The following is a 12729-nucleotide window of genomic DNA, read 5'->3' on the forward strand; positions in this document are numbered from 1 at the left end:
TAGTCTGCGTTCACACGTTAGAGCAATAATATAAATTGTATCATGTTATAAAAAAATATGAGGAGCTACACAGAAAATTGTAATGAGAATGACATCCGATATGAGGCCACATCTATAGGTAGGGCAATGCTACATAACATTGTGATTAACATAATTAAAACTGCACAGCATATAATGGAGTATAACCAAGATATTATTGTGAACACTGTTCACACTAAGTAAATCCTTTTGCTAGTGGCTCCTTATTCCCATCCTTGTCTGCATGGCTCCTTATCCCCCTCCTTGTCTGCATGGCTCCTTATTCCCATCCTTGTGTGCATGGCTCCTTATTCCCATCCTTGTGTGCATGGCTCCTTATTCCCATCCTTGTCTGCATGGCTCCTTATTCCCATCCTTGCGTGCATGGCTCCTTATTCCCATCCTTGTATGCATGGCTCCTTATTCCCATCCTTGCGTGCATGGCTCCTTATTCCCATCCTTGTATGCATGGCTCCTTATCCCCATCCTTGTATGCATGGCTCCTTATTCCCCTCCTTGTGTGTGTGTGTGTGCATGGCTCCTTATTCCCATCCTTGTATGCATGGCTCCTTATTCCCCTCCTTGTGTGCATGGCTCCTTATTCCCATCCTTGTGAGCATGGCTCCTTATCCCCATCCTTGTGTGCATGGCTCCTTATCCCCCTCCTTGCGTGCATGGCTCCTTATCCCCCTCCTTGTGTGCATGGCTCCTTATTCCCATCCTTGCGTGCATGGCTCCTTATCCCCATCCTTGTGTGCATGGCTCCTTATCCCCCTCCTTGCGTGCATGGCTCCTTATCCCCCTCCTTGTGTGCATGGCTCCTTATCCCCCTCCTTGCGTGCATGGCTCCTTATCCCCCTCCTTGTGTGCATGGCTCCTTATTCCCATCCTTGCGTGCATGGCTCCTTATCCCCATCCTTGTGTGCATGGCTCCTTATCCCCCTCCTTGCGTGCATGGCTCCTTATCCCCCTCCTTGTGTGCATGGCTCCTTATTTCCATCCTTGTGTGCATGGCTCCTTATCCCCATCCTTGTGTGCATGGCTCCTTATTCCCATCCTTGTGTGCATGGCTCCTTATTCCCATCCTTGTATGCATGGCTCCTTATTCCCATCCTTGTATGCATGGCCCCTTATTCTCATCCTTGTGTGCATGGCTCCTTATTTCCATCCTTGTGTGCATGGCTCCTTATTTCCATCCTTGTGTGCATGGCTCCTTATCCCCATCCTTGTGTGCATGGCTCCTTATTCCCATCCTTGTGTGCATGGCTCCTTATCCCCCTCCTTGTGTGCATATCTCCTTATTCCCATCCTTGTGTGCATGGCTCCTTATCCCCCTCCTTGTGTGCATGGCTCCTTATTCCCATCCTAGTGTGTGTGCATGGCTCCTTATTCCCATCCTTGTGTGCATGGCTCCTTATTCCCATCCTTGTGTGCATGGCTCCTTATTCCCATCCTTGTGTGCATGGCTACTTATTCTCATCCTTGTCTGCATGGCTCCTTATTCCCATCCTTGTATGCATGGCTCCTTATTCCCATCCTTGTATGCATGGCCCCTTATTCTCATCCTTGTGTGCATGGCTCCTTATCCCCCTCCTTGTGTGCATGGCTCCTTATTCCCATCCTTGTGTGCATGGCTCCTTATTCTCATCCTTGTGTGCATGGCTCCTTATTCCCATCCTTGTATGCATGGCTCCTTATTCTCATCCTTGTCTGCATGGCTCCTTATTCCCATCCTTGCATGCATGGCTCCTTATCCCCCTCCTTGCGTGCATGGCTCCTTATCCCCCTCCTTGTGTGCATGGCTCCTTATTCCCATCTTTGTGTGCATGGCTCCTTATTCCCATCCTTGTGTGCATGGCTCCTTATTCCCATCCTTGTATGCATGGCTCCTTATTCTCATCCTTGTCTGCATGGCTCCTTATTCCCATCCTTGTATGCATGGCTCCTTATTGGAAGAACACTTATCTGACACGCTGACATCGCTACTGGCTATTCTGCTACCAGTTTTATACACAGTGGGAGATCTTTTAGCCTCTCAAGCTACCTCATAAAATTATTTACGGAGCTTGGATTGCATTTTCTTGAGTTATTGACCTCAGAAATAAAGTGGTTTTAGTTGTACAGTAAAGAGAACCTGAGAACTAATACATGCTGCCTGATCCAAGGCTGTATGATCTCAGCCAGGCTCTGAAACAGGGCGGTGGAGTCGGTAAGCCAAATCTCCCACTCCGACCCCTCAATTTCCATGACACAGACTCCGACGTCACAGCCCTGGTCTCCAGTGCGGCTTGGTCTTCGGCAGCTGATAAAAGTTTGTTTGTTTTTCTCTGAAACGCCGCAGTGTTTCAGAGTCAGACATAAATGCTGTCCGTGGATCAGGCAGTATATATCAGCTGTTGAGGTTCCCTTTAAGGATTGTAGGCAGTTGGCCATTTTTAGAACTCCTGCAGTAAAGTGGTCGCATAATTTTATTTATTTTTGCTTCTTAAAGTGTTTCTTCCATTATTTGTGCAAACCCTCTAAATATTCTAATGAGGTTCTCGCCTTTACTGTGCAGCTGTCGAGTTAATGTTGCAGGGGTCAAAGTGGGTTTTCATAGAATCTCTAAAATCAATCTTGGATAATTTATGTAGTTTGATTTCATAATTTAATAATCACAAAATATGAAGTTGTGCAGTTTATATGTGAGTGGAGTTGCCAAATATCTAGCAAGGCAAGCAGCAGTCTACTAATCCCCTTTATCCTATTTAGGGCTGGGCGGAGAATAATGCCACGCGGGCTCAGATTGAGAACACCGTTTTAATTGGATATTACAGTAAGTATTAGATGCAAATATAAGTTCATATGGAAAAGCATTCTGTAAAAAAAAAATACTCTTTGGTCATTTTTGCATCCAATTGCCATAGCCTCTGTGCAGTAATATCTGTGTTCTCCAGCCGTCACATGTCTGTAACTGCAGTGATCAGAGCTAGTTCGGATTGCTACAGTTTAACCCCTTAGCGGTTGCAGGTAAGGATTCATACTGTTGGTATCTCTCTATTTATGCAACCTACTAATCCTTTGACCAGAAACTTAAATTTACTTTTAATAAGAACAAGTAATTGTACAGCTACACTTTTATATGTGGAAGATGGAATTTTTTAGACATTGGATGAGACCACTCGTTCCTTTGACCCTAATATGTCAAACTGCCCTAAAAGCTGCTTGGCGGGACATTGGTCACCAGATTTTAACACTTGATGACTTCTGTAATGAGTGCTTCAGCCATTATGTTAGAAAAAGTGTAGCTTCCCTTTAAATCTCATTACACTTACACGGGCCTTAATGTCCTGCAAATCGGTGTGATGGGTCCAGTTACCAAGACCCTCGCCATGCTGTGAAAGGAGAAGGAAAACCATCACTTAACAAACTCGCATATCTCCAAGAGAGCGTAGAATGCAGATTGTTACTCCCACCGAAGACTGACCCATGCTGTGGACACCCCTGGAAGATAAGCTCCTTCAGGAGATGACTGACCCGTGCTGTGGACACCCCTGGAAGATAAGCTCCTTCAGAAGATGACTGACCCATGCTGTGGACACCTAAGGAAGATAAGCTCCTTCAGAAGATGACTGACCCGTGCTGTGGACACCCCTGGAAGATAAGCTCCTTCAGAAGATGACTGACCCATGCTGTGGACACCTAAGGAAGATAAGCTCCTTCAGAAGATGACTGACCCGTGCTGTGGACACCCCTGGAAGATAAGCTCCTTCAGAAGATGACTGACCTGTGCTGTGGACACCCCTGGAAGATAAGCTCCTTCAGAAGATGACTGACCCGTTCTGTGGACACCCCTGGAAGATAAGCTCCTTCAGAAGATGAAGGGTGGCACTCCGTGGACTTTGATCGGTGAAAAAAATGTCTTTATTAGTTACATAAAAAAGATATGGAGGCGGGGGAGCGCAGGTGACCATGTGGACAACGGCCATTTCGTGTAGACACTACGCTACAACGGGTCTTGGAATGAGAGGGGGTAACTTATATACCAGCAACACTCCCCTTCAAATTAACCCATGATGCGTCTACAGAAAAGTAACAGCGCAATATAAAAAGGAAAATGCCAACAATAAATGACAATAGAGAAATGATAAAAACATTGCCATGTCAAAACCTACAGGCCCCTGGGCATTAGAGCACATTATTCACTTGGCTATTCTCCTTAACAATTTGTTTAGGCTGCCACCTTAAGTGGGCAAAGATACGCTTTCAATACCGGCAATACGTAGAGCCTCGGGGTTTGCCTGATGGACCCCTCAGATATGTTCTATCAGTCTTGTGGAACCTTTACCAGAAAATGTAGAGTTAAATGTTATTTTCTGCCCATGCAGGAGATGCTACAGTATATAAGGAAAAACCATCAGCCCACTGTATGTACGGTTCAGAGGGCGTTTTAACTCTATTTTCAGGTAAAGGTGCCACGAGACTGATAGAGCATATCTGAGGGGCCATGGTTACTTTCATGTGGTTTGTAAGTTGTTTTGTCCAATTGATACCATTGTGACATCTCCGATAATACGGTGATACTATGACACCAGCTGTTTTTGCTCCTCTCACCCGAGTGTAAGTTGTGCCTTCTGCAGTCAATAACCGCTGCCACTCGACTGTGCCAAAATGCATTTAAACCTAAATAGCTAAATGTATCATATTAGTAAATGATTGAGATAACAACATGTGTTTTTGCCATGTTACAGAAGTTGGTAAACCTGTAATATGTAGAAAAAGCTTTCCTTTTATGGTGCATTTTTCTAAGCTGCTGATCTGGAGAACTGCTCACAATAAACCTTGTTGTATTTGTTATGAAGCATTGTCCTTTGATAGAAATGTGTTGCTTATCCTATACAACGTATGAGCTTTATTTTAACCTTTTTTTCACCTAGTGTCACTGTGTATTCCAGGATTATTAGAAAATAAAGCCTACTATTATGCCCTTTGTGCACAACAATTGATTCTCTGGACAAAGAGTAATGAAATCCTGTTCCAGGATTCTGTTGTGGTGTTGTACCTTATTATGACATTTTTGACATCCTTGGATTTTTACTTTTTAAAGTTTTGAGAGTATTAGATAGTGATGCATTTAAATATATACTTTATATGTTTATGTAACCAGTGGCCAGTTATAACCACTTGCAACTCATGTCTGGCACATTGTGACTAGTTGGACTGTGTAAATGCAATCAGGTCATTGTTTAATATTGAAGTTTGTCAATTTGAAAAATTATCATCTGCTGCACAAGCAAATGCCCCTTCTTTCTGCATTTATCTAGAAGGAAGTAGAGAGGTCTGTTATAGGCGGCATGCACACATCCGTGTGTCTGAGCAGGGCCGGTTCCAGTGGACGCTGGGTGAAAGAATCATATTGGGCCCCTTTAACACATACATGATGCACAGATACGGCAGAGAAATATAGATATAGTACAGTGCCATAGATTTCACTTAGTACTTACATTACATGAGTGATAACTATTGAAAATTCTGCAATAGCTCAGAAACCGGACAGTATAGTCCTCCATACAGTATTATGGGCAACACATAGTGCTCCATACAGTATTATGGGCACCACATAGTGCTCCATACAGTATTATGGGCACCACATAGTGCTCCATACAGAATAATGAGCCCATATATTGCTCCATATAGTATTTTGGGCACCACAGAGTGCTCCATACAGAATAATGAGCCCATATATTGCTCCATATAGTATTATGGGCACCACAGAGTGCTCCATATAGAATAATGAGCCCCAAAAATTGCCCCTTATAGTATTATGGGTCTGCATATCTATAGCGACATCTCTGGATTTCAGATGAAAATGGGCCTTGTCTTTGTTCTCCCACACACGTCATGTGGATTGCTGTGTTGATTTTCCTCTTCTGTTGGAACTATTTGAGTTCCTTATGGTACTATACTTCAACAACTGGATGTCCAATAAATAAGATTTTTTTTGCATGTCGGCTATTAGTTTACCTGCTTAGGTCCCTGTTTGCTGTTTATGCGGGGTTCCATTTTTGCGAGTTCGGGGTGGATTTTGGTATGACCCCTACAACACACTTCCCCTTTTGTGCCCTTTTGCAGGGCTGGAATCTCTCTATCTATTGCTTTACCATAAGCTGTGGCTACTTATTTATCCATCATTTATGGATATGGGGGATACCTATCTGGTGTCCATGGGAGGGTGGCAGCAGTGGTTACCGGCAGAGGTGTTGGGATGAGGAGGCACAGTGAGAGGTATGGCGTGAGAGGGGTCCGGGTGAATCCTGTTGTTACCGTGGTGGCAGAGGTGTGGAGACGAGGAGGCGCAGTGAGCGGGGTCCCTTTCCCTGGTGAGGTGATGCAGCAGCCCCGGTAATGCAGCAGAGCCGGGTGATCCTGTGGTTACCGTGGTGGCAGAGGTGTGGAGATGAGGAGGCGCAGTGAGCGGGGTCCCTTTCCCTGGTGAGGTGATGCAGCAGCCCCGGTAATGCAGCAGAGCCGGGTGAATCCTGTGGTTACCGTGGTGGCAGAGGTGTGGAGATGAGGAGGCGCAGTGAGCGGGGTCCCTTTCCCCGGTGAGGTGATGCAGCAGCCCCGGTAATGCAGCAGGGCCGGGTGAATCCTGTTATCGGTGCGCACGGCCATCTTCCTGAGGCCGCACGTTCGCAGATGGAGCTCTGCTGCCCGGGGCTTCCGGAAAATGGCCGCCGCGATCCCCATCTGCGCACGCGCATCCTTTCTTTCCTGATTTATCTTCAAGCTGCACACAGGTCTGTTTCTTGCGAGACACAAGCTTGCATCTCACCTTCACATCAACGGTGAGCTGACTCTCCCCCGCCCCCTGCATATCATACAGTATTACGGGCACCACACAGTGCTCCATACAGAATAATCAGCCCCATATATTGTTTCATACAGAATAATGGACCCCATATAATTCTCCATGCAGTATAATAATCCCCTTATATTGCTCCATACAGTATGAGCCCCATATATTGCTCCATTCAGTATAATGGACCCCATATAATGCTCCACACATTATAAAGAGCACCATATATTCCTCTATACAGAATGATGAGCCCCATATATTTCTCCATACATAGTGAGCCCCATATATTGCTACATACAGTATATGTTGGGCCCATATAATGCTCCATATATGATAGGCCCCATATAATGCTCTATACATCATGGGCCTCACCTAATGCTTCATACATAATGGGCCCTATATAATGCGCCATACAATATATGATGGGCTTCATATATTATTATTATTTATTTATTTATATAGCACCATTAATTCCATGGTGCTGTACATGTGAAAAGGGGTTACGTACAGGGTTATAGATATTGTTTACAGTAAACAAATTTACAGTGACAGACTGATACAGAGGGGAGAGGACCCTGTCCTTGCGAACTTACATTCTTCGGGATAATGGGGAAGACAGGAGGTTGGTGTGCTGCAGCACTGGTGGTGGTGAGGCAGCAACTCGGTTGGTGAGGCGGCAGCTCGGGTGGTTGGTGGGGCGGCAGCTCTGGCGTTGGCGACGCGGCAGCATGGGTGGTTGGTGATGTGGCGGCAGCTCGGTTGGTTGGTGAGGCGGCAGCTCGGGTGGTCGGTGACGTGGCGGCAGCTCTGGCGGTGGCGATCGGCAGCTTGGGTAGTTGGTGACGTGGCGGCAGCTTGGGTGGTTGATGAGGCGGCAGAATGGTTATTGCAGGCTGTAGGCTTTCCTGCAGAGATGGGTTTTCAGGTTCCGTCTGAAGGATCCGAGGGTGGTGGAATCGGACGTGTTGAGGCATAGAATTACAGAGGATGGGGGATATAATGCTCCATATATAATGGGCCCCATATATTGGTCCATACAGTATATGATGGGCCCCATACATAATGTGCCCCATATAATGCTCCATTCAGTATATGATGGGCCTCATGTAATACTCAATATATAATGGACCTCATATAATGCTCCATACATGGTGAAACCCATATATTGCTCCATATATCATGGGCCCCATATATGATAGGCCCCATGTAATGCTCTATATATCATGGGCCCCATATAATATCCCATATATTGCTCCATTCAGTATATGATGGGCCTCATATTATGCTCCATACATGGTGAAACCCATATATTGCTCCATACGGTATATGGTGGTGCCCCATATAATAGGATCCATATAATGCGCCATACATAATAGACCTCACCTAATGCTGCATACATAATGGGCCCCATATAATGCCCCATCTATTGTTCCATACATTATATGATGGGCCCCATATATTGCTCCATTTATAATGGGATCCATATACTGCTCCATACAGAATGGGCCCCATGTAATGCTCCGTACAGAATAGGCCCCATGTAACGATCCAAACATTTAAAAAAAAAAAATAAATAAAAAATACATATACACAGCTCTGGCAACAATTTAGAGCCCACTGCAAAATGTTCAGTTTGCCTGATTTTTCTCTTTAAAGTTATATTTTTGAGTTAAATGTAAATTGTTCATTTTTTCTATAAACTTCAGACATGTCTCCGAATTTCCAAGCAATACATTTTTTATTTTTTTTCTGGACATAGGAAAAAATGCAGGCTGCACTCCATAGCTTAAAGGTGAAAAAAAAAATGTGGTTTTATTTCAAACCCACATGCTGTGGCAACGTTTCGTCTCAAATGAGCCTTTTTCAAGCCGCTTTTTTTCTGAAAAGGAGAAATTGTCAAAATTACAAAAAAAAAACGTGCTTTCAGACCTCAAATAATGCAAAGAAAAACAAGTGCATAATCATTTAGAAACAACAATACTAATGTGTTAACTCAGGAAGAGTTCAGAAATCAATATTTTGTGGAATAACCATGATTTTTAATCACAGCCTTCATGCGTCTTGGCATGCTTTCCATCAGTCTTTCACACTGCATCTGGCACAAAAATGTAAGCAGTTCTTCTTTGTTTGATCGTTTGCGACTATCCATCATCCTTGAGAAAAAAATAAAATAAAACCAATTCTTCACCTGTTGATTCATTCATTTTTGCCTCTCAAAAGCTTGGCTTATTATTATCCTGCACTGAACGCTTACATCGGGGCTTCCGTGTAAATCTCTGAAATATGAGATTCAGACAGAACTCCCTGCAGAAGATTCCCTATAATGAGGCACATGAAGGCACTGTGGACACCATAGGACCTATGATCTGGAGGTGTCCGTCTTTTTAGGATTGCATAAACGTGCTGTCAGCCACAGTTTTGTGTGCTTCTGAAAAGGACTCCACTGAACAGAGGCTAGAGGAAGTCCAGAGTACCGTATATACTCGAGTATAAGCCGACCCCCCCCCCCCCCCCCCTAATTTTGCCATAAAAAACTGGGAAAACTTAATGACTCGAGATAAGCCTAGGGTGGAAAATGCAGCAGCTACCGGTAAATGTCAAAAATAAAAATAGATACCAATAAAAGTAAAATTGAGACATCAGTAGGTTAAATGTTTTTGAATATCCATATTGAATCAGGAGCCCCATATGTTGCTCCATCCAGTTCATGATGGGCCCCATAAGATGCTCCATACAAAATACGCTCCATATAATGCTCCATATTAAAATATGCCTCATATAATGCTGCACAAAAGTTAATAATGGCCCCATAAGATGCTCCACACATTATGGCCCCATAAGATGCTCCACACATTATGGCCCCATAAGATGCTCCATACATTGAGGCCCCATTAGATGCTCCACACATTATGCCCCATGAGATGCTCCATACATTGTGGCCCCATGAGATGCTCCATACATTGTGGCCCCATACGATGCTCCATACATTGTGGCCCCATACGATGCTCCATACATTGTGGCCCCATACGATGCTCTATACATTGAGGCCCCATTAGATGCTCCATACATTGTGGCCCCATAAGATGCTCCACACATTTGCCCCATTTGCTGTTGCTGCGATTATTATAAAAAAATCACATACTCACCTCTCTTCGCTCCGGCCCCAGCACTTGCGATGGTCACCTTCCTCGTTCCACGCGCCGCTCTGTCTTCCATCCTCTGCACTGACTGTTCAGGCAGAGGGCGGCGCGCACTAATCGCGTCATCGCGCCCTCTGACCTGAACAGTCACAGCCAGAGGACGGAAGACAGAGTGGCGCGCAGCGGTGGAACGAGGAAGGTGGCTATCACGCAATGCTCACCTCCCCCGATATATTTACCTGCTCCCGGCGCTGTCCCTGGCAGCGTCTCACTGTCAGATAGTCTCCGGGAGCCGGCGGCATCTTCCTGTGTTCAGCGGTCATGTACCGCTCATTACAGTAATGAATATGCGTGCATATTCATTACTTTAATGAGCGGTACCACGTGACCGCTGAACACAGGAAGTGCTGCCCGGAGACCATGGGACATGCAGGGACAGCGCCAGGAGCAGGTATGTCACTGCACCGCTCCCCCTCCCCCCGCCCCGCCGACCCCCCCCCCCCGACACTGACTCGAGTATAAGCCGAGAGTCACTTTCAGCCCAAAAAAGTGGGCTGAAAATCTCGGCTTATACTCGAGTATATACGGTAACTCTGCTGCCTCATTATAGTGAATGGATCCTCAGGGGTTTCATCAGAATCACGTCGTTCGGAGATTTAGATGAAAACCTCAAAGTAAGTGCTCAGCGTAAAGCAGCGGATAAATGGGATCCCAAACGTTATGTAAAATGTTCCCAATAAAAGCTTCTACTTGATCCATAAAAAACAAGTCCCCACTCTGGTCCAGCATCTGTTAACGGAAATATAGGGGGCTTCCACTTTACTGATATACAATGGCTCTCGAAAATCGAAATGGCTCCTCACTCTCCAAAACAAGTTCAGCGCTCCCAAATCCAAATGCCCCTCTCCCTTCTGAGCCCCAGTTTGTCTAAACCACATTTACCGTCCAAATGCTTGGCATTTCTCTAGTGATGAGAGCCTGCCTAATTTAAGGGTGCGTGTCTCCTGAAAAATGAGCTGGGCATAACGTATTGGTGGCTGCAACGTACTGGTGACTGCAACGGCAGTTTGCAATTTTTACTCGGCAACATTCATTGCTGGTTGTTTCTTGAAAACGCCCATGGAGTCAAAATCGTCAAAGGGGCATAATTTCCAAAATGAGACACTAGAGGGAGGATTCTGCTCTTCTAGCAATTAGGGGCTCTGCATATGGAGTCCGCCAACTCTTCTAGGAAAATCTGCTCTCCAGGAGGCTCCGTCCCTCCCGAGTCCCTCCATATATCTAAGTAGTACTGTATAGCTACATATGGGGTATTGCCACGTTCAGTTGAAATTGTGGGACAAATTTTGGTGCCATTTTTACCCTTTTCTTGTGTGAAAATGTTAAACCTGGGGCTAAAACACAATTTTCGTGGTAAAAATGTACCGTGCTTATTTTTTCTTTGCTGCTCAATGGGTATAACATTCTGTGACAAACCTGTAGTGTTAATATGATCACTGCACCCTTAGATGAATTAATTGAGGAGTGTAGTTTGTACAATTAGGGGGGGGGGGTTTCTGTTCTTGCACCTCAGGGGCTCCGCCAATTGTTCCAGCAAATTTTGCATTCAAAAAGCCAAACGGCGCTCCTTCCCTTTCGAACTCTGCCATGCTCCCAATCAGTGGTTTTCCCCCACATATGGGGTATTGCATTCTCAGGAGAAATTGGAAAACAAATTTTGGGGTCCATGTTTCCTGTTACCCTTGTGAAAATAAAAAAAAATTAGGTCTAAAATATGTTTTGTAAAAGAAAAAAAAAATTCCCTCATTCCAAAAAGTCCTGTAAGCACCTGAAGGGTTAATAAACTTGTTGAATGTGGTTGTGAACACCTTGAGGGATGCAGTTTTTAGAATAGTGTCACTTTTGGGTAGTTTGTCATTCAGGCCCCTCATTCATTTCAAATGTGAGGTTGTCCCTTTAAAAAAAAAAAGATTTTGTAAATTTTGTTGGAAAATGAGAAATCGCTGGTCAACTTTTAACACTTTCAGCTTCCTAACAACAAAAATTGTTTTATTGTTTTAAAAATTGTGCTGATATAAAGTAGACATGTGGGAACTGTTATTTATTAACTATTGTGTGACATGACTGATTTAAGGGCAGTTTGAAAATTGCAAAAGTTACATCGAAGAAGTTTTACCACGATCGTGAAGTACAATATGTCACGAGAAAACCGTGTCAGAATCAGTGGGACCCGTTGAAGCGTTCGAGAGCTATGACCTCATAAAGTGACACTGGTCAGAACTGTAAAAATTGGCCCGGTCATTAACGTGCAAACCACCTTATCCTATATTATCCTAGTCACAAGCTTGGGCTTAGTGTCTTGTGAAAGTATCCACCCCCTTGGTTTTTGTCTGTTTTGTTACTTAACAACCTGTGTCATTTAAATAGTTTTGTAATCTGACTTGTGTGTGATTCATCAGCACTAAAAAGTCTGAGTTTGTGAAGTGAGAAAAATATAGGCATGAAATAGATTTATGGTATCAAATAACAAAAAAATGGCATGTGGGTATGTATTCACCCATTTTACTATGAAGCCCCTAACATTTTTTAGTGCAAGCAATGCTGTTCAGAAGTCGCGTGTTTAGTGAAAGGAAATCCACCTTTGTGCAGTCTTAGTGTCACATGTTCTGTCAGTACATACATACCTTTACTGAAAGGACACAGAGGCTGCAACACCATTAAGCAAGAGTATAA

At 44.4% G+C, this 12729-nt stretch overlaps 1 protein-coding gene across 1 annotated transcript in view; it reads left to right on the forward strand.

Annotated features, from left to right (window-relative positions):
* The window catches only part of LMBRD1 (LMBR1 domain containing 1), a 310836-nt gene that overhangs the window by 12221 nt on the left and 285886 nt on the right, over window positions 1-12729 (forward strand). Inside the window, exon 3 of the mRNA XM_077289961.1 lies at window positions 2770-2833. Within this exon, the coding sequence (XP_077146076.1) occupies window positions 2770-2833 (64 nt within the window). The remainder of the gene's footprint in view (window positions 1-2769; window positions 2834-12729) is intronic.

Source organism: Ranitomeya variabilis, chromosome 2 (genome assembly GCF_051348905.1).
Source record: "Ranitomeya variabilis isolate aRanVar5 chromosome 2, aRanVar5.hap1, whole genome shotgun sequence".
Taxonomy (NCBI): domain Eukaryota; kingdom Metazoa; phylum Chordata; class Amphibia; order Anura; family Dendrobatidae; genus Ranitomeya; species Ranitomeya variabilis.